The sequence below is a fragment of the Corythoichthys intestinalis genome, chromosome 4, assembly GCF_030265065.1.
Source record: "Corythoichthys intestinalis isolate RoL2023-P3 chromosome 4, ASM3026506v1, whole genome shotgun sequence".
NCBI lineage: Eukaryota > Metazoa > Chordata > Actinopteri > Syngnathiformes > Syngnathidae > Corythoichthys > Corythoichthys intestinalis.
The window spans coordinates 50,227,209-50,251,216 of record NC_080398.1 but is presented as its reverse complement, the minus strand read 5'-3'; the positions used below and the strand labels follow the sequence as shown (position 1 = coordinate 50,251,216).

General features: G+C 37.8%; 1 protein-coding gene across 2 annotated transcripts in view; it reads left to right on the top strand.

Moving 5' to 3' along the window:
• LOC130914604 (myelin basic protein-like) overlaps positions 1-24,008 on the top strand; it is an 86,770-nt gene that overhangs the window by 14,380 nt on the left and 48,382 nt on the right. The window contains exon 2 of one of the 2 annotated variants that reach the window (XM_057833964.1): positions 8,243-8,304. In XM_057833964.1, the coding sequence (XP_057689947.1) occupies positions 8,257-8,304 (48 nt within the window). In that variant the 5' untranslated portion in view covers positions 8,243-8,256. Of the gene's footprint in view, positions 1-8,242; positions 8,305-8,994; positions 9,317-24,008 lie in introns of those variants that run through there. The other variant, XM_057833963.1, reaches the window with a different exon arrangement.

Sequence of the window (24,008 nt, the reverse complement as noted above, 5' to 3'; positions counted from 1 at the left end):
AAGCTCTGGAAATGTTTTAAATTTTGAAAACATCCATATACATATACTTCATTTTGAAAATAGCTTGAAAGCCTGATGGCTTACACTGCAATGTTGGCAAATAATAATCATAACTTAATTAAAACATATATGTTTGTCATTGAAACATTGACTTGATTGGAATTAAAATCAAACATATTTAGGTGTGTAACCTAAAGCAATAAACGGTTCTTTGTGAATTTAATTTAACCTTGGAAGGTTGAACACAGTTCATTCTCTGATAGTGCCAACTTTTACCTGTTTTTAGTTGTCAAAACGTTTCCCTAAAGAAATCACGTCAATGAAAATTGACACCTTCATAACACAATCACCTTAGTAATTTTTAAAGATTTTTAAGTTGACAAAAAAAAAAAAAAAAAAACTGAAATGACTGTAAAAATGACTTTGGCAATTAAGAGGATGATGAAAATGTACCGCCAAAAAATGCCCCCCCCCCCACCATCCCAAAAAATCCACTTAAGCATCACTGCAATATTATAGTGTCTTTTATAATACTGTATACTATGAAACAATAGGAATTTGCCAGTTACCCGGTTGAAGGTTTAGCAGGGGTTTTAAAAGTCACATAGTAAAACAACTCCATTTTGCCACTCCGACACGTTCATGAACAGTACAAAAGTACGGTGCAAAAAAAACTGTAAAACTGCATAAACTTACAAAACAATGAAAAACATGGAGCGATCAGTTTACATTTTGTTTGTTGTGAGACAAGCTTAATACTGAACAAAGAAAAATAATATTGTCATTATGTTCAGAATAAAACAGGTCCATTGTAGACATTCTAATAAATGTTTCTTGTGTTATCGAAGCAGAAGAACAGCCAGCAGTGGCCCTGATGTTTCAGAGCAACAGTAGGAGCCCTCAGGCTTTTTTCATTGGAGGAATTGCTTTGCTCTCCAGCAGACATTTACAGCTGAATGGTCACTGAGCTGACAAAATCTATTTGTCGGCCTTTTTCTAAGGTGCCTTTATAATCCCCCTTACTCGTTCACCAAACGGACATTGTTATCCTGGCAAGAAACAATGACGTCATAATGAGTCGTGAGTATGACTACAAACACATTTGCCAGATGCCTTATAACTAGGCTCCAAATTATGCAACTTTGATTTCCTGACATACCAAAGTAACTTTTTAAAGGGAAAGAAAACTGAAAGTTTGTGACATTCATGTAATAAACAGTTGCTGAACTCATTTTAGAATGTAAAGTGCAAATTTCTTAGGCTATACCCACACATATGCACACAGATTTAGAGCACAGGTGCAAGAGAGTTGAGTGGACCAGGGTAGTATTCTGTTGTTTGATCAAAACACTTTACTCAAGACTGCTTTGACCAAGTGACAAATGTTTTCCAATGAAGAGTTGTTGACAATGACATTTAGACTGAAGAAACAAGGCATTCGCCGACATTGTTGGCCTGTCACCAGATTTATCAGATGAACTTTAAAACAAAGATCATCACCCAATTAGTGTATATAACAGTTATCCTATTATATCAGCTATATATCTTCCGGTGGTTGGTCTTGGATAAAAAGTTCACATATTGTTTTGATATATCGGCTTGACGATATTGGCCTTTTATGTGAGACATATTTTAGGGCCACCCTGTCCTTTTTTTAGTCTGATCTCATTGTCGTAGCAGTTTCTTACAATCAGCAGCATGTTTTTTTGACAAGAATCGGCTCGTAAATAACATTGTCCTTCATGTGCATGTGAATACTCAAATATGACGTAGACACAACACAAGGATCTTCTGCAACTCCTGCTAACAGCCCTCAGTTGCAAACTCATTTTACAACATAAATATAGTCACTAAAACATAACATTATCAATATGCTATAAATGCCATTTTAGTTTAACTGGCTCAATAACTTGGATTATATATCAGGAACCGGCTGTATTAGGGTTATCAGATGTCCACGTTTGCCCGGACATGTCCACTTTTTACATCCCGTCCGGACCGTCCGGCAGGGGTATATACATTTTTTTTAGGTATTGTTTAGAACATTATTTCAGGTTATTTATCTCTACAGTAAGAACTGAAAAGACGGCTATTATTTTGTTTAAGGATGATTCACCAGTACAGAAAACGAATTATTATTTTTTATTATCATTTTATCTGTTTTTTACGTTATTGTTCTTCTAGTATTTTAGGAATGATAAATCCTGTTGAGTAACCTCTGAAAATCTGAATTTGTGTCTTTGTTTTAGAGATGGTATATACACACACATATATATGTATAATTTTAGTTTATATACTGTATATATATATATATATATATATATATATTTTTTTTTTTTACAAAACTGAATTTTCTATTTAGACAGAGGAGGCACACTTTAGATATTTTAAAGCGATGTGGGATCTTTGAGTGAACTTCAAATAAAATTTAAGGATCTCGAGGCCGGGCCGAGTGTCCTGTTTTTTGGGGGGGAAAAATCACTCTGCACCGACTCTGATTGCACCCAAAAACTTTTTGTCGCAGATACGGTGCTCATTTACAAAGTGCCAGAATGAGTGAATGAATCTGACAACTTTTGAAATGTAGTAAGGTTTGATGACACTGACTCAATGTCATGTAAGCACTATGGCAGTAACTAGTTTCGGCATCAATTAATTTGTGTATGTCAATTGTCAACTACACTGAAATCAGTGTGACCACATCAGGGCTGTTCCTGACCAATTTGGTACCCTAGGCAACATATCTGTTGTGCCCCCCCCCCCCTATTTTTACCACATATATTTAAACACACACACTGAAAAAGCACATTATCTCTTTGTAATCTAAGACGGCGGACAAAAAGACAACAAACAAGTTCAGAAATTTAAAGCAAAATGTTGTAATAACACTTTAAAATGCAACTTTTTTTTTCACCTTAACCTATAACCTTACTCACGTTGTCTTCACTGATGCAAAAGCATCTATTGCTTATATATATATCATATGACAGTTGTTTTGGAAGGTGCACTTCTTTCGCCACGGGCAGTTTGTGTGTGGGAAGGTACTGGACTTGGTGGGCTTGGACTTGGTGCTGATGTGGATAAGCTGGCTGTAAAAGATGGCCCAGGATGTACAGAGATGGAAGGAAAACATTTCAGAAGAGCATCTACAAAGAGAAGAAAGTGGAATGTCACACTATATTAGTCAAATACCTGTTGATTGTGAAAACAGCATGATATAACCATAATAGCGCCTAAATTGTTGCAGTCTACTGTACCTGTCTACTGGATCCGGCCACTATCTTTGACGGCTGTAGTTAAAAGAAAATACATTCTTGAAGCACTGCATGAACGTGATCGCCAATTTAATTAATTAATGACACATTTAATAACAAATTTTTGCATTTAAATCCATGGCACTTTTACTCCCCCATACCACAGAACTTTGAAATTATTAATTGCATATTTAATGGTGTATTTATTTAATTAACCTTTGCACTTGTAGGCAAGGCAAATTTATTTGAAAAGACAATTGGTAAAAGTGGTTCACTTCACATGAAAATAAGCAAGACAATTTTAGTCCGCCATACACTTTGTCCAACTTTCTCTAAAATGGGAGGGGGAGTAAATTTTATTTTAACTAATACACAGCTGGCTGAATACTGAAAATATTTCTAAAACAACAGCCGGGCTAATGATACAGTATAATTTAGCTTTAGCAGTATAAACTCAATGTAAATAACCACTAGCTTGCAGTTGCGCTAAGTATACATGCTTATGCTGTTGAAAAAAGTTTTTATATCACAACAAACCTCTATTTTTCTCCACGTTTAGGCTCCTCTTCTTTGTTTTTGTTCTCTCTAAAATGCGACCAGGAGGGCTTTTGTCTTTTCATGACGTTGACTCGTCACCATAACGTCGCTCAATTGCGGAGGCTAAAAATAGCACCTTCAGGTAGCTCGCTGGTCTGCTGGGTGGTGAGTAAGACTGTGAAATTACCGTATCACAGGAAACAGTGAAACGGGCAGAATGCACACTAGAAAAATGATTTCATTATTATTTAAAGACTTGTTACGATATGTTTTGCTGTTCTTTTGATGAATTGTTTTGTATAATTTTTTGAATACTGCTATCATCAAATATTATTTGAACATGTTTCTTGACACCCTTTTGGACACTTGGACGCCCCTAGGCATTTGCCTAGCTCGCCTTATGGAGCGCACTGGTCTGGACCACATCAGCGGCGCCTGAAGTTGTGGTTTTTATAGATTTATCGTCAATTTGCATAACATAGTGTACACTTCTATAAAAATCATATTTTTTTATATTTATATATTTTTATATTTAAGTTTTTGCTAAAATGTTCAGTTACGAACAAAAACTTACCATTTGTGTTTTGATGCATTCTCTTGTTGTTGTAGATGAATTAGTAGGTCTAAAACTTTTTTTTTTTCCACGCAACAAACCAAAATGAAGGCTGTCTTTTTGCTACGACAACAAAAGCACACGAACAGGACTACCAATGTAGTGAGGTTCATCTTTCCCACAGCATATGAAGGCATAATAACTAAATTTACCAGAAAAAAAGTTGTAGAAGAAGAGGAAGCACTGCTGGCTTCCTTGTCGTCAAAACATCGTTCTGTCCATTTATACTTTAAAAGTTATAGTGTTATTTCATGTATTTTCCCCATTTTTTCACCATCAACTCATTCAACATTTTTAAGATCTTTTAATATCTCCAGAAACCTACACGAAGCATTTTTATTCCAGCCAGGTTAATCTGAATAAAAGTGTCCATGTAAACATACCCAGTGTTTTAATTTACTCATCCATGCTCAACTCTTGAACACCCTTGTCATTAACATGGCAGCGATCACTAATTAAATGTGCTTCTGAAATATAGAAAGCCAGACAATATAGTAATGAGCCTTCATAACTTCTGACAGAATTAGGGAAGTGGTTGATGTCTATACTGTGTGTGCGTGTGTATATATAAATCTCATGGAATCCCATTTTAAAATATGTAGGCTTTTTGGCTCACTGTATAAAAGGTTCCTAGCCGTAGTAGTAGTTAGGAGTAGGGATGGGAATCGAAATCCGATTCCAATTCGGAACCGGTTCCTAGTGTTTCGAGGCCTCGACATCACAATGAAAAAGCCTTAACGATCCCTTTAACGAGTCCTGAAGACTCATATTGCGTCGTGACTGTCTAGTTGTCCAAACGCATCAAACGAGCATGGCGCCAAGAACCACCCGCTCCAAAGTTTGGCTACACTTCACCAGGAAAGAGGGTGAAAATGAAAGGTTACGATGGTTTAGCACGAAGCACGAGCATTGCAGCCGTAAACATAACAATGACAGCACGTAGGTTCAAACGCTCGAAAGTGTGTCTTCACTTCACGAGGAAAAATTACAACAAAACGACTTGCAATCATTGCAAGGTAGAGACAACTGCATCGGGAGGGAAGGTGGAGATAACTGCATCGGGAGGGAATAGACTGCACTGTCCTCACCGAGACAGCTATACAGCTAGCTAAACTCCGAAATGACGATACAGAAGACGTTGGTATAATTTGCTGACTTTATTTAACCATCACTTGAAGAGTGAAACTAAAAATAGAACTGAAACAAATCAATTTCGTCCCCAATAACAAACAGCTTTGCATCAACGTAAATCAGCGATGATTAGCTGCTAATTCAGTAATAACAAAACAGTTAGCATGCGTTCGCTAGCATTAGCACATCGTTCAAACCACTACACAAGTGGATTTAAGTGTCCGATCGCGAGTGGAAACACACAACAACAACACGTGAGCGCGTTCTTCTCCGCCTGAGGACGCGCAAGGGCGCCCCCACTTGAGCGTGACAGCACCATAAAAACTAAAAGGCATGCATTTAAATATACTGGTAAATAATACACTTTAACAGGGGTCCCCAAACTACGGCCCGCGGGCCCCGACATTTGTTCCGGCCCCCTGAACAATACCAGAGAGCATTTTGAATATATATATATATATATATATTTTTTTTTTTCTCAATAGTGTTATTTATTTTCTGGCCTTTTTCTGTGAAGAACTCAGAGAGGGTTATTTGGTTATTATCTATTTGATTAATAGTGTTATTATTATTCATTATTATTATATTATATTATTATGTTTATTTTATTTACTTTTGTTCCATGAAATATCCAGAAAGGGTTATTTGATTGCTTTCTGAAAAACAATATTTTTTTACATTTAGGCACTCCTGCAATCGTCACACTTTCTCTGTTACAAACTGACCCCGGCCCCTCATCAGAGAAGGGAAAAGTTATGCGGTCCTCACTGGAAAAAGTTTGGGGACCCCTGCAAGTTTAACACATATTTCTAACGGCAGACCAACGACCTATATGCCAATATATACCAATATTTTTTCTTTCTATTAGAAAAATGTTTCAATAAAATGTTAAACATTCTTGTGCATTTGCCACTTATTGTCACAGTTAATATTGAGGCTTTGGGCCTCTTTTGACGTTGTTGTGAGTTTGTAAGGTTGTGACTTCTGATTAAACAAACTCGATGCCAATCAAAACGTTTTTTCTTCTTTTTCCCCAAATTAGAATCGATAAAGAATCGAATCGTTAAGCAATATCGATAATGGAATCGGAATCGTAAAAATCCTATCAATTCCCATCCCTAGTTAGGAGTGTATATTGGTACCTTAAACTACCTTGAAGTCTAGATAAATATTTGGCCCTCCTTATACACAATAAATATAAATACTTGTATATATTTATTTTAATTTCGGTAAAGAGCTAGTACAGAACTAGTCCAAAGTTTCCACTTTCTGGCAGTGAATGAGTGATTTTAACTCTTTCATTGTTTTTGCTGAATCCTCTGTATATTTTATACCATAAAACATATTAGAGATTGCAGTGCATATTTGCACAACAACATGCTAATGGAAACTGCAGCCATTAGTCAGATTTAGTCACGCGATGACAAGCAGCAGTGGGGAACATATGCTTAAAGAGGGTGATATTTGCTGGATTTTAAGCTATGCATATTGCAGGCAAATACCATCACCTTTGACTTTAAGCGGCAGCTTGTTCCTACTTTGTCCCCTCATCAACCTTGGGTCTTTTTCCACTAGCACGTGCTCACACATACTGTGAATTCTTTCACAAAGTACAAGTGGTTTTAAATTAAGGACTGTATGGTAGAGAGGAAAAAGTCATGTATATTTTTTTGCAGTTCTCAACTCAAAACACAAGCTTACTAACTTTCCCTGTCATATTCTCAGAGGGGCGTGAATGTTTTTAAAATATTTGTGAATAGATATACATATATTATTGAGTAATTGACAATGCTACTGATCTCGAGCCAAATTCTCCCATAACGTCTTCATTTATTATTTCTCTTATAATGACTACTTGGAGAGGTTTTGTTGAGATATTTTCATATATACAATTTAAAATGTGCACAAAATTTGATGATGATAAATCTCAGTTTTTGGAAATTTTAAGAGATTTTCAGAGTATACAAATTGTCTTCAGTGACTGCTGTCATCACACCACTGGACCATTGAATGGCTGATGAAAAGTAGGCCATCTGGGGTCGAGTCCTTACTTAGATTGCTCAAATGGATTGATGATATTGAAAATGATTGCCAATTTCATTTGCCTGAACAAAACATGGATTTAATGAGTTTGTTAGTGAAAATGGACCATCTCATCATGTGTCCCCTCTAAGAGGGGAATTTTATTCTTTTTTGTTGTTGTTGTTTTGTTTATTGATGGAAGTATTCAACACCTCCAACGTGGCTTTCGAAATCACAGGACACAGTGCACTGATTGCATTTGCGTGTGTGTTTTCTCATTTGAGAAATAACACTGCTGAATTGTAATTGTATGCTTTTAGCACACCCCCAATGCTTAACACCCTCTCTGCATTTCCCTCTTTATTATGCAACAGTCTTTTCTTGCAAGACCCAGCAGGATCACAGTTCTAATTGTGTAATGTTCTAGAATGAAACCGGCCATAAGGCCTCAGATTTAGCCTATGAGACATGTTTCTCAGCATGAAAAAAACATTTTGGTCTTCAGTAAAATCAAGAGAAGAACTAAACTGAACACAGAGTGTGTTCTAAAACCAGCACATTTGGCACATGAAGTAAAATTTTCTTGTTAAAAAAATGCTCCTTATTTTTTTTTGTTATTCATAAAGATTTTGAATTTGAGAACTCGCCCTAAATAATTAATAGACTCCTTTTTTTCTGCTAACAGCCTCTGTCATCAGCATGGGTCAGCGTCTAGCAAAAAGGGAGTCACCAGCAGACGACAACAAGGTACAACTCCCTCAAGGTGCTTTCATGTCTGTGTGTCAGTGTGAACATTATCTTTTATTAGTTGGAGTTTGGACTTATTGTGCACTTGCAGTCATACCTCTTTACGCCCACTAATTGTAGTCAACATCTTGAATTTCCTTAAATAACAGAGCAGAGTGTGAAAAATCCATGTCTCTTTATTTGTGTCATTTACTGTATGTCTATATTTGTACACGACTAATCTGTAATAAAAGCACTAAACACAACCTGGTATAAACGGACCAGCTCAAGTTCACGGAATGTTTTTACAATGCCACTGAGCTCATATCATTATACAATTTTAAACAGATATAAGGACACTGCCACTAGAAATAATAATTGATACTGATCACTTAGTTGTTAGAAATATTATGTGATGACTTGACATATTGCATTGTATAGCTTAAGCCTGGACGATATGACAACAATTATTATCACGATAAAACAGTTCTTACCAATGGATATCGATAATTAATCACAATAATTTTTTTTTTCATTCAAATTTGAAGTCTGATTTTTGCGACTGAGTGTAGGTTGACAAAACCACATGGAGCTTTAAAGAGCATACGACACGAGAAAAAAAGTCTTAAACGGCATTATTATGTGAATTAGAATCATATTTTGAGACAATTCGACTATATACAACAATTTAGCAAAGCACAGATGACGAAAAATTAGCCTTTTAATCTGCCAGTTAGCCGCGCCTACCATTATAGGGCTTTAGCGTCCCCAACAGGTGGATGACGTCAGCGGTAGACTGGGCTCATCGATTTTACTATTCAGCCCATTGAAGGGGAATTATTCAGAACGAGGAAAACGCGACGAAGAAAGCCGCAAAATGTCATTGTTTCAGTCTTTCTACTCCAATATTTTTACGGGATATTCTTTTTATCCAAGTATTTTTCCCCAATTGCAATATAAATGGCTTGAGAAGGACCAGTCAGCCCGTCGAGGGGGAACTATTCACAATGAGGAAAACGCGACGAAGAGAGCGGCAAAATGTCATTGTTTCTGTCTCTTTACTTCAATATTTTTACAGGATATTCTTTTTATCCAAGTATTTTCCCCAATTGCCAAATAAATGGCATGGTCATGACAAATAACAGTCTTGTGCTGAATGGAATATGAAATAATAAAAATGCATTTATTCAGGACGACATGGCAAAATTACTCCATAATGGTCAAAACTGTCGACTTCACCTTTACTGTCGCACCTCCCGAACTATATTTTATGACACCTAAATCGAACATATGTCATTTCCCTTCCCCGGCTTCGGAGAATGTAAACAAACCAGAAGGCGTGACAGCTAGCCGACATGCTAACCCGAACCGAGTGATGTTTCAAAGTCTTCAAAGCGGAAAATCACACATAACTATCCTGGATTATTTGACATGACGACCCGGTTGTCTATTGTCGTCGCGGATCGGCAAACCGCCTGGCGGAGAGCAATTTACAGTTCGTTCCCCGGGGGAGGGTGGCTGGAGTTATTGTGCCGCTAACGTGCTGCTGCTAATGAGCATTAGGACAGCTTTTTACATGCCTATCAATGATCAAACGTAAGTAGTCCTTCATTTAAAGGAAGTTTGTAGTGTTTACTTTGTAATCGCTGTATTCGTATTTGACATAATACAAAACAAGATGTTTACTCACTTCCTCGTAAGTCCAATGGTCCCACAGTAAATATCCACGGTGAATGGGAACCTTTTGAAACTCCAAAAAGGCGCATACGCCTCTCTCTCATACAGAATGATTTTTCTGCAGCCGTTTGGCTGGCGTGATGCGAAAAATAAACATATTAATCCGCAAAATCAGCTGAATCCTTCGTCCCCCATACACAACAGTACGCTGTATAGTGAAGAGGACGTCTTCTACCCTCCTCCTCAATGCAAGACCGAAGCCGGAAGTCACTCATTTTCCTGGCGCGGGATTCAAAAAACTAAATAAATATAGCGATCGCTTCCACACACATCCAAGCGGTCCATATCATTCAGGAGCATAAAATACCGCGTGTATTATGAAATAAACATGCTTTTTCGTGTCACAGGCACTTTAAGCAATCTTTAATATCAGAACAAAGATGCATGTATGGTGACGAACTACTACCATACCTGTCAAGTTTTATGGTTTCGGCGTAATTTGTACAAGTGAGCACTGATTTTTAAATGTGTACGCCATACGTTCAAAATCTGTACGTTTTTCGTGCATTGCGTTTTTTTTCTACGTTCGGATTTTGTCACCGTTTCGGCAACGAGACAATGTATGTTACTACGCGTTACGTTGGTTGAATGACGTGAGAAAAAGTCAAAGACACAGAGAGCGAAGTGTTTGTTGTGACGCTGTAGCAAACACGATGCTAGGCTAGGTGGCTCCAATATTTCCTGACAGCCTACAATCTACACCTAGATATCAAATGCATATAGAACTACGTGTGAAATGACAGACTTGGCGGGGTACGTAAACAGCCGCCATTTTAAAGCAGTAGACTTTCCAGAAAGGCTCTGTATTAGTGAACCTTTCGAGCTAACTTAAGTAACTTATTATCTAAAATACTCCTAAATCGGCAAAATCTAGACTTCAATCTATCTTTAAATGATGAAACAGTTTTAAAACTTTCACATGTCGAAAGTAGACAGAAGGGAACTAATGCAAAAACGGGAGCAATTTTAACAACTTGAATGTTGATTCACAACATTAAATGACTTCCAAAAATAGCAAAGGTTAATATGGTTTTTTGTTTTTGTTTTTGAAAAAAAATGAAAAAAAAAAAAAACATGAAAGGTAGCACCAGATACTTTGCCAAGTAACTAATTACTCTTACATTTAGGTAACTGAGTTACTAACTCAATAACGTTTTGGGGGAAGTAATTTGTAACTGTAGTTACTTTTAAAAAGTAAGATTAACAACACTGGTCATAAAGATGAAGTCTGCAGAATGAAAATTGACGAAAGCGGAGATTTTATCCTGCCAATTTGTTGCCGAAAACAATTTGCCCGCAACTATTGCTGATGACTTCTCAGAATTAGCAGAATAAATGTTCCCTGACTCAAAGATTGCATCGGTAAGTTAATTTTATCAGTTGACCTTTTTAATTTATACAGTAATTGGACACACTAACGAATTCAAGTCAAACTGAATTGCAAGCTGAAGTGCCATGAAGTGCAGCCATAAAAGACATGATAGAAAATGCCAAAAGTGCTACATACAATTATAACAAAAGTCACTGTTAAATTTTGGTTATTAGATGTAGCTGAAGATATTGATTGTTCATTGATTGCACCAGGTTATATGTTACTATATTACCAATAAATTCATATTATTTTAAAAATTGAGTTTTATTTTTGTTTCATATTGCACGCCATATACGACGTTGTAAGATTAGTCACCAATGTGTAAGGGCATTATCACTATTTGTAAGATTGCTAACGGCCTCGGGTTGACAGGTATGTACTACACAGAATTTCATTTCACAAAAATTAGGAACATTGCACAAAATTAAAAGTTAACAAAATGCAGAACATTGCACATGAGGTAATCAAATTTTAATTTACACTCAGCAACATGTTAAAGCTTTTGTGCATGAAGTCATAAGGTGTCTGACAATGTCAACAAAATAGACAAAAGAAAGTTTCCAAAATGTGACAAATAAACAAGACAGCGATTGCTTTAAAGGTTACGGGACTGAAAAATAAGTCTGTCCACAGGATCAAGCTTTAATGCTCCTCTGTGACAGGTCACATTCACTCCTGCACTGAATACCCTTTCAGAGCGAGCTTTCACATTGCACCACCAGGGTTTTGTATTACATTTAAAATGTATCAACTTTAGCAAAAGTTTTATTATTTCTGTTGACAAAAATTACATGACGGTAATTATTGTCATCGTTTTATCACCCAGGATTAGTATGGCTACTGTACTACGAATTACTTAATTTATTTTTGCGTCCTTGCCATCAATAACCAGAGCAAGTTACTCAATAAAAGAAAAAAAAATGTATAATATAAGTCACGATTATACATTTACATGATAAATTAGATCACGCTTACATTGAGTTGAACAAAAAAGTTAATTATTTTGGGTAAAATTACATAATAAAGCCCCTTTTATTGTAGACATAAATAGCGTGAGATTGTTTGATGTGACTGGCAGTCTACCAAGAATGTCCCTTTCTGACATATGACTAAGGATGCAACAATACTCTGTTTTATATTGAACAGTTCGATACACTCTCCCTTATTCAAAATGCAAAAACATTCAATTCTAATGAAAAGCTCCCAAAATGTATTTTCCGAAATTATTTTTGTCGTCTCTGTAGCTAAAATGTCCGGTGCAGCCTTGCCTTGAATAAATAAATTCTGCCGCTAGCAGGCCCTCACCTCCACTCCTCCCCCAAACTGCATGAAAGGTGGGAACTGTGGCGCATGAGGATCATTGCTCGTGAGGAAAGACAGAAATTTAAGGAAGCCACTTGCAGGCTCCAGTATCGTAGAGATGCGTTATTTGGCAGCATTTAGAGTGAGCTGACATGCTATCACCACTCGTACATATTAAACAAATACTGTCTTTACGAATACGTAAAACAAAGTCCGCCAATATATTGTTGCCGATTTGGCAGCTACGAATAACCTCGTTTTGAAAACAGACAGATTAAGACCGTGGATCACAGAGAGCTAACTCACGGTTACATGATGAACAATGAGTGGCAAATTAGGAGCGCTGTACTTCAAACTCGTCCTGTTTATGAAAGTCGATTGTCAAATGCTGGTGTTGTGCAGTAATGAGCAGACGTGACTTCTGTAGTGTTTGTTAACTTTTTTTAATGCCCGACAACACTGGCGCGCACACACTAGTTATCATCAAATAGCAAACTAGATGTGCTACGTTAGATCCCCCCAAGTCCCATGCCATTGGCTATTTGAGCCCAGAGTGATCAGGGGACGCATAGTCCATATACTAGTACTACATCGATAAATTAAAAACCGCCATGACTGGATGGAAGTTAAGCAGGCCAAATCAATCCATACCAGTTACTATAGATAACGCTGCAATATTGTTAGCAAATATTGTTAATTCAGTACGTAACACAGATGGACTCGGACCACAAATAGGATGTTTTTCTCGTGTGGCAAACATACCTGTTAAGAGAGTAACAGCAATCAACAGTGTGCCCTGCCTCACTTTACAAACAGTAAAGATTGTTCTCAGCACTTTTATGCAAAATTTCTTCAGATCAGTAAGAAGTAAGCACATAAATATTATGCACTATAATGCATATTTATATGATGGCATTGTTAATTTTGCTTGTTAACCAAATAAAAAAACAAACAAACAAAAAAAAATAACGTGTATTTTTTGTTTCACAGCATTAAATGTATTGAATCTAGGGCTGTCAAACGATTAAGATTTTTAATCGAGTTAATTACAGCTTAAAAATTAATTAATCGTAATTAATCGCAATTCAAACCATCTGTAAAATATGCCTTATTTTTCTGTAAACTATTGTTGAAATGGAAAGATAAGGCACAAGATGAATATATACATTCAACATACTGTACATAAGTACTGTATTTGTTTATTATAACAATAAATCAACAAGATGGCATTAACATTCTGAACCATGGATAGAAAGACTTGTAGTTCTTAAAAGATAAATGTTAGTACAAGTTATAGAAATTTTATATTAAAACCCCTCTTAATGTTTTCGTTTTAATTTGTTAAATTATCAATCAAAAAATGAACTAGTAGCCCGCTATTGTTGATGTCAATAATTACACAATGCTCATGGGTGCTGAAGCCCATAAAATCAGTCGCACCCAAGCGCCAGCCGAGGGCGACAACACCCCAAAAAACACAAGTAACAAGTAGACATTGCACTGTGCTGTCATTTTAATCTGTTTGAGTGGGGCATGTGCGTTAATTGCGTCAAATATTTTAACGTGATTAACTAAAAAAAAATTATTATCGCCCGTTAACACGATAATTTTGACAGCCCTAATTGAATCAAATCGAAAATTGTGTCCCTCGTATCGAAAATCGTACCGAACTGTGATTTAACTCTATCGTTGCATCCCTACCCATGACATATGGTTGTGTGCCAGAACATATGCATCTCTGCCACTTTCAGACATGCAGTGTGCCGGTATTCTGTCAATATGTGCTCCCTTCTCGAAGTAAGCTCCCTGTTGTTGAGAGCAGTATAACTCAAGCACAGCCATTATCTCCAATATCATGAATACTTTTTTTTGCATACGTAATTGCTTACATGGGTTAGTGGTCAAAAGGCACAATACAATAAATACACATGACAAATATTTGTTACTTGCTGCAACGGCAACAGCAACGACAGCTGTCCAAAACGGTGGTTCATTTCGATGGACATTTGAACGGTATGTTAACCCTTGGGGGCGTAGAAGCCACGCGCATGCTCAGTAGCGCTTCAGAGCACAATTCAACACGGAGCAGAAATTGGCAGAACACAGGTGTAGCTGAAACCTGGACATCCCATCATACATGTTTACCTTTTTACATTCAGCTTTAGTAATGAAGTCTATTCACTGTACCCATCTACCCTATTCATTTCTCAAAGACCAAACTGAACAACAACACGTTCTTAATCACAAGGTCTATTTTTTTCTTTCTTCTTTATGAATATGTTATGACTGCTAATAGTACTTCATTGGCACGGCGCGGCCCTAAGTGGGCCAAGCAATTCAAACGTTAAATCTCGTCCTATGCCCTAATATTGCCAAACATTTGCAGATCTTATTTGCCATGTACATAGTTAAAGTTATTTCCTTACTGCTTGTCACACGTTGTTACCGGATTTTGTCTTGAATGGGGAAATGTAGTGGAGAGTGTGCTGTTGTCAAGTGGATAGCTGGTGTTAGTCATAAAGTTATGCGTTGTGAGGCGACTACATTCAGACAGACTATTATGTAACGCAAACGATACGGAATTGTGACTAGGTTGCAAGGTGATAAGTCTCCTAAACTGACACATTGTGTTCACACATGGGCACGAACCGAATAAACACTGACACACTACCGGACTTCCATAGGCCTACCTACGTACAGTATCCGAAAAGGGCTTCTCTGTCGAAAAGGAGTTTCAAGAACATTCTCTACATACGATTTATTTTACTCAAATGTGACTGTACAACCCTTGATAATGCAAAAGATATAAATATGGCTGTAGTTGAAAGTTGATAAAAGCTGCATTTTTATTTCCTGAGTTGTTAGCTTTTTAGCACGCACTATGCACTATGGGCTCATTCCTTGCTTTTTGCTCCTCTATTTACATTATAGCCCCTCCTACCAGAAATTCCATCGAGGAGACAAGGATATTGACAGAGAAACAGGATGGAGGGAGAGACCCATATTTGAAGAAATGAGACGATGATATGATGTAATTGTATGAAGATGGCAATTACAGATGCCATGTCATTGAGGCGTGTCACAAATCAATTGCCTGCATGGCTGAATTATTACTGCAACCGCAAATGTCAACTTCATGCTTTAGATTTCAAGTGGGATGTAATTTAAAACAAATAGGATTAACACTTTAAGCCCATGTTTGCATTACGTCGCTGCTCCGGTGGTCTGAAAAGATACACAAGGCTTCTATTTTTGCCAGATGCTGCAAACAAAACGCACCAATCGGGCATAGTGCAGCACTGGCGGCAGTGGAAGTTGTATCTGGCTACAGAATAAATTATCTGGTTGATTTTCAAAATAAAATTAAGTCTATACATTGAGCTGCTCTGCACTTGATAATGGGGCCAGGGTTCAGCTCAAGATTCAAAAGATCTTTTACATTCACATGTCAGTTCATATGGGGGATGAAAAAGTGATTTTGGAAGTTCAAAACCAAATAATTATTATTACTACTCAAATCCTTTTCATCTGACATATAAGAATAACGCAAGGAAAGAGAGCCACCTTAGCTGAAGAACTGGAGTGGATAGTATATTGATAAATTGAATTGTTCATTATTAAATCCACCTAAATGTTGCCGTTTTTATACATGCCTTTTCAATATAGAGGAGAGGGCGGGGGGAGCTGGTGGCATAAAGGAACTTTTTTTTTGTCACTAAGGAGTTTTAGGGAAAAAGGGTTTGCATGCAAAGTGGGTTTTTCTGTAGACTGTTGATGTTATGTATGCAATGTAGGTTTTTCTATACACCACTAAACACATTTTATATCTTGTGGCAATCTTGGGAAACTTGTCGATAAGTTGTCAAGCGCATGTCTGTTTAGATCTGCTGGGCGATGTATGGATGCATACTTGACACGTCAAGAAGCGCAAATGCCGCACGCTAGTGTGCCTTATCTGGTGTAACTCAGGGATTACGCTTCACAACTTTGGACTATTGTGATTGGTTGAAGTCACCATCAAGGCTAAAACACTTCTGCAGGAGATACTGTACATCAGCATTCCGTCGATTTAAACAAGCCCGTGGAACATCCTCACTCCTGGATGCGTGTTTAATACACTTGACCTGTCTTGAAAAACATTATAAATGCCTACACAGAAGACACCGTTGAAGAGGAATCACTTCACACTCTAAACCAGGGAGTCTCCGAACCGGTCCTCAAGGGCCGATGTTGGTCCTGGTTTTTGCTCCTATTGATCGAGCACAGACTGTTTAACCAGTGAGGTTTCTGCCAAAACGAGCAGCACTTGACTGCAATCAACTGATTACACTTGTAAGACACCAGATTATTACCTGCAGAAAACCTTTACAAGACTTGAGTTAAATCGTGTATAGGTAAGCGTAACCCACATGAGCAAAAGTGCACAATACAAAAAAAAAAAAAAAAAGTACGTAATTGTATCATTTTTTTCTAAATATATTATCACATTTAATTAGATTTTTTTTATCAAAGTAATGATAAATAAATAAAACGATTGCAAGCAATAATTCCGCCTATTAGTTGCTCTTATGGCAGGAAGTCCCGCCCTTGTATGTTTCAGTTCAGCACGATAGGTTGCAGAACACAATTGAGCGGCAACGCAGACACAGAACTGCCTAACTGGCGAGTGAACACACAACCTGGAAAGCTTATCTACAGAAAAGAAAAACAGCAAGACCAACGTGTGGAGCGACAAAACGCGGCCCAACTGTGTTCAAAACAGGGTGTGAGAGATCGGTCAGGTTTTTTTTTTTTCCCTTAGACCTTGTTTCAACTGGTCTTTGTGTCAGATTGGACATTGGACCAACTGTTCTGGATTTTGATGGCGAGCTAACCACTTGGATCTAGATTGAGATAACCTGGATACCTCCTTGCTGCATTCTCTTGGTGTGGTAGGACAAAAAACAAACAAACTTGGAGCTAATACCTCATCATTCAGCATTACACTGTGCCTTACATCGCAGGACTTTGACAAAAAATTTTTTTGGACTTCTTTTGATTAACATCCCGGGAATTGTGAACTGAATATCTCTTTTTGTTGGGACAATTTTGACTGAAAAATTGCACATGTGTATTTTTGCATAAGGATTGGAAACAATCCCATGGTAAACAGAAAAGGGTATGAGAAGTTTGATTGTGCCACTATTTTTGGTGCAATAGATCAAAAATCAGAAATTCCAGTTAGACTAAAAGGTAATTCCTAAACATTCTAACTTGGAAGGGTGCACCCAAACCAACTAAAAAAAAAATCGAAAATATTGAATTGATTATTGGCCAAATATAAGTTATAAAAGGTGTGTATGTGTTAAATGTTTTTTTGTATATGTATACATTTTGTGTTTTTTTTTTTTCCACTAAAGCTGGCAATATAAAACTCTTGTGGTCTGTCTCAACTTATGCACTCCACTAAGCTCGAGTAGACGAACCTAATTGTCCACAATTATTTTATAATTTGGTACAAAAACAAAAGCCTGTGTTACATAAGCACTTACATTTTGTGTTAGGACAACAAGAACTATTCAAATACCAATTATTCTTGAAGGAATCAGCATGGATTACTGGCTACTTGGACCTGAGGGTATAAACAGAAAGTTGGGTTGAATAAGTGTTAATGTTCTGTGGCAAAGTATTCCTCAGCATTCTGTTCACCTCAATGTTGCATTAAACCCCACTCAGCAGGCATTTTGATTCAACCATATATTCTCTTCTTGTTTTGTCTGTTGCAGACATGACACTGTTAATTTAGGTGTGAGTGCTGAGGGTTATGATTAAAACACAATTTAATCGCATAATAAACTAACCTTAAACTTACTTAAGTCTGCATTGTCACAGCATTTCAAAATTATAGAAGCTGTAATGAGTGTAGGCCATCACCGGTGAGTTGCCTATCTGTGTCGCAAAGGCTCCAGTTTTGTGTTGGCCATTGAGAGTAAGAAAACGAGAAAAAAGATATATTGTGGTACCCCAATATACGAATTAATTTTTCCAGGATCTTGTTTATAAGTCGAAATGGTCGTATGTCAAGCAGGATTTGTCCATAAGAATACATCATAATTCCATGAATTCGTTTCACAGCCCAAAAACCTACACTAAATCCTTAATAAATACTGCTGTATTGCAAATGGCAATTACAAAGAGCAAAACAAATCAATTATGACTAAAAATCATGATAATAAAATAATAATACCTGTAATAATGTAACAAATCGGGTTCTAATGTGCCAGATTTTTTTTTTTTTTTTGCTGTACCGGGGCTGTGCGGGGCTGACGTGACGGTGAGCAAGAGAGCGCGGTTCTATTTTACTTTTCGTTTTGATGCTGGCGTCAACAGCAGCGAATTAGAAACATAATGAAGCTGGTGATTTCTTTGGCAATGTTACCACAATAAGAATTGTCACCTTAATTTATAAAGACTGGCGAACGGAGGAGGACTGCCGGCCAAAATGGACATTCTACGGCCCTATTGATGACCCAGTTCATGGATGCACACACCATGCTTATATTCTGCTATCATTTACCATAATTTCTGGACTATTGGGCGCCCCTGATTACAAGCCTCACCCAGTACATTTTTAAAGGAAAAAACATTTTGTACATACTTAAGCCTCTCCTGGCTATAAGCCGCGTGTGCCCACTTAGTAACATGAGATATTGATAAAGAAATACACAGTTTTCAAAACTTTAATAACACACCTTAACTTTTCGTTCCAAACAGCGCCAGCAAACACGGAAGTTACATAGCAGCGGCACGGAAGTTACATAGCAGCGGCACGGAAGTTACATAGCAACAGCACGGCGGTACAGCACAAATTGGGCTGGTTATTAAAAACATAAAAGGTTTTGTTAGCAATCTTCATCTTACTCCTGTGCACTCAAACCATGGAAGTCTTCACCCTCAGTGTCTGATATGAAGACGCTCAGATACACTTCGCCACGCACCTACTCAGTCTCTCCTTCGCCGTCGCCTTCAATGTCTCCCATAATGAGGCAAATGCACTCCTGAGCCCGTGCTGTCCTCTTCGGCACGCAGCAGACTGGCCCCTCGAAACCCGTTGGTGATGGCGGACTTCTTTCACACTGCTTCACGCTGCCAGGCTCCCCCGGCATACCTGTGCAATAGCTGCTCTTCGCATGAGGCGAGTCTTGGCAAACGATCACTCCAGTGACGTGCGGTCAGGGGAGGCAGGTGAGGCAGAGCCTCACCTGTCATCATGACAAAAAAATAATTATAGCATCAAATTCATATTAATATTTGTCCATTGCTCTTAATGTATGACTCATTTCAAACATTTTTTATAGTCAAAATCGCTGAATTTGCCCATTTCCTGTTCAAATAACGAAATGAAACGAGAGGTGCGGCAGCAACGAGTAAAGCCTCACCTCTGATTGCGCAATCCATAAGAAACCGGGTTGATACATGGAATTGGAGCATGCTGGTTGCCGTACATCTGCATGTCGCCATTATAATGTTTCCAGATACGTTTATTTGACCTGATTTTCCACAGTCTGGCTAATGTTTTTAACCCTTAAAGTTTAATTTTTGTTAGCTGATGGGAAATAAAACCGCAGTGAAAAGGCACAGGTTGCGGCAAATAGTACTCTGCTGCACTGAAAGGTGGCGTACGTGAAACTGGACTTTCCGTCAAAAGTGGACGCGATTAACAACACCGGAGCTAAAAGGTTTGCTTCAAACTATGGGACAGAAGATAACTCGCGCTTTTCAAACGGACTGGTACACCCGAAAAGACTGGCTATGTGGCTGTCCTTCGAAAAATCGCCTTTGCTGCTTTCCTTGCCTTTTCTTCTCAACTTGTGCCAATGTTTGGACTAACACGAGATATCGTGACATTAAAAAACTACCACGAAGCCTCAGCAAACATGAGAGCTCGACCACTCACATTTAAAGCCTGGTTGCTTTAAAAACTTTTGGAAGCTCAAGGATCGATTTGGGTTTGACGAACAGCGGAAGCTCAATGGTAGCATCATCAAAGCCAAGCTAAAGGAAAACCGAAAGAGTTTGAAAGACCTCATTAATGTAACCTGCATCCTAGCTAAACAGGAGTTAACATTTCGTGGTAACGATGAGCGTGTAAGCTCTTCTAAACGTGGCATATATGTAGAATGATTACATCGTTTTGCTGAGAAAGATGAAAGGTTAGCTAGACATTTGGACACATCCACTGTGTTTTCTGGCTTGTCAAATAGAACACAGAACGATCTAATTGAAGCAATCCTCTCCATTGAGGCGGAGAGGTTTTTTAAAGTAAACGCCGGTTTTTGTGGTGAAGGACAGGCGCAAGATCACAAACAGTTTTCATTTCAATCTTATAAAAAAAAAAAAGAAAAAAAAAAAGAGCTTAGACCAAGAAAAATACAATAGAATATTTAAAAACTAAATTTTGGACTTAAATAAATTATCCTTTGTTTTTCTTTTCACACTTTTTGTTTAGCAATCTGTAATAAATTGATTAAAGTATCAGAATTAAAACTTTTAAAAACTACTGAATATTTCACTAAAGGTCAGAATTGAATTCTGTGGTTTTGTACACCACTCTTTACTCTCATTTATGTTGCATGAATTATAGAATTGCGACGGCCAACACATTGAGGGTGTAGAGCAAATGCATGTTATTTTCTTACTTTTACGTATCGATAATATGTACCGTGTGTGCGTGTTTTGTGAAGAATGCTGATGAGATATGAAATAACCAGTAGCCAATTGAATAAGCTACCCTTTTTGGTTTATATATTTGGAAATCTGACACTAAAGGAGTCAGTGCCTAACCAACCATGAACCTTACCGCACGTCACTGGATCACTCGCCGCGAGTCGTCAAAACTTCCCATACAACTCTGATGGCCAATTTAATTTTTTTTAGCGTTCTCCATGATGCAGATCTGCCAATTCTACTTATGCACAAAGACGAGGGTCTGCCACCTCTATTCATGCACAACGTACAAAGTTAAACCACCGATCATAGTACAAACAAGCGTCTTCCTCGACACTTATATTCCCCGTGTCTCACTCCCACATTCCATGCTCGAGCGCCCCGGGCGGCCGTCAGAAAAATGCACAAATTGCACACGCCGCAGGATCCAAAATGAGGGAAAAAAGTAGCGGCTTGTAGTCCGGAAATTACGGTACATCTTCATTTCAATGGTAAGCGTCACCTTTTTTTTCTCCACCTCCACTAACCTATTTGGATCCAGTGTTGATTTCTCTCACAAGAAAATCAGACGTGCGTCTGACTTCCGGCACAACAAAAAAACTGCAGCGTTGTCAAAAATCATCGTATTTCGAGCATGTTGTCGGATGTAGAAACAAATGGCGAGTCATATTTTACATCGGATATCGAAAAGATCGTGTGTAGAAGCGATCGTATGTCGAGGTACCACTGTATAATAATAATAATAGTAATAATAATGTAACAAATCGGGTTCTAATGTGGCGGATGTATTTTGTGTGGTGTACCTGAATGCACCTCGTGGCTGACGACAGAGAGAGAGACTGTGCAGTTGAGATATTACTTTTTCTTTTAATGTCCTGTTGTTGCTGGCGTCAACTGTCGCGGGCAGTTAATGTGTTGTGTTGCACAAATTCTGAAATAAATGATTAAAAACCTGACGAAAATGGCGCTCTCTTTGATGATGGAACCACAATAATAATTGTCACCTTGACTTATAAAGACTGGCGAACGGAGGTCGGAGGAGTATTGTCAAGCAGTTCACTGACGCACACCCCACACTCATGTTTTTCTCTTTTCTTTTTTTCCACTAACTGCTTTAACATTCTTGGAACTAATGTTGATTTCTCTCCCAATAATAGCCGCCGTGCGTACGTCTTGCAGGAAAATGACGATATTGTGACGCTGTCATAAATCTTCGTATTTCGTCATTTTGTCGGATGTAGAAACAAATGGCGAGTAAAATTTTACATCGGATGTCGAAAAGATCGTGTGTCGAAGCGATCGTATGTCGGGGTACCACTGTACTGTCAGATAAAAGCCATTACCCTATTTTGTAAACCATGTATTTATGCTTATATTTTGCTGACTGACCAGGTTTAGTGGGGAAAAAAGGTTGTAACAGAGGATCTGCACTGGCAAAGTGGAAGCCCAAACAAGCTGGGAGACTTGTCTCAGCTGACTTCCGATTTTGCCATAAGTTTGTCCATTTAAAGCAGATTGCGCCAAGTGCAAATCTGCCAAGAGACACATTTTTGCAATTGGATCCTTATAGAGTTATTTTATCTCTCTAGTAATGTCAATCAAAACAAAGCATTGTAACTTTGTTGGGAAGAATTTTCGTCTTGCACTGGATGTCATTATATTGTGCAACTGGCAATTGAGTTGCAGCAGGTCAGTTAGATTCCTTTTGGAATCACTATGGTAACATATAAGTCAATTGCTGTCCTGCAAAACAACTGGTTGTCATAGGAACAATTAGATGCAACCAGAGCTTGAGAGTGACAGAATGTGTTTTGGTGCTTGTTAGGTCTAGGTTGAGTTCCTTCCAATTACTGAACGAGAAAGTGGTAATAATATAATTTCCTTTCCTCCACCTAAAATTTTTTTCCAAAGTTTTAGGTTTTCATCCACAGTATATGAATATTTTAATGCAACCATAAGGCATTAAATAAATACATTTGTACAGTATTTCGTCTGTGCAGGCATAGTCTACGTTGCATTACAAGCTGAATTTATTGTGACATATTACATCAAGATAGTTCCTGCTGAGTTGCTGTAAAAAGGATATGGATTTCTGTGGTCTGAGCATCAGCATGTTCTTCAGGATGTGATGCAAGGCCCCGGGGCGCCTGTGCATTCAGACTTTCTATGCTTCTTGTAATACTAAGCAGATAAATATACTGGTGGAAACCGTATATTTCACTGCTCAACAGTTTCGCAAGAGGTCAGTGACTAAGAATGCCAAGTCAGAGTATCAGTTTGCAGGCCACATTTTATCAGAACAGTTACTGCAGAGGCTGATAAGGCATTAGGGAGACTCTGCATCTTATTGCGAAAAAGAAAATTAAATTTGGCAAGTTAATACCAAACTTCCTTGAAAATGTCAACTTCCATAACTAGATACTGCGGAAATTGTAAAACTGAAATAAATCTAAATTTGAAATCTTAGTAGGAATCGCCACACTAAATATTGAAAGTGAAACTGAAGAATGAACTCTCCAGATGAGGGAGCCTAAGGCTTGGCTTCACACTCCACTTTTGTTTCCGATTAGAGCAATGCATTGTGAGAAAACTGGGCTTGTTCCTGTCG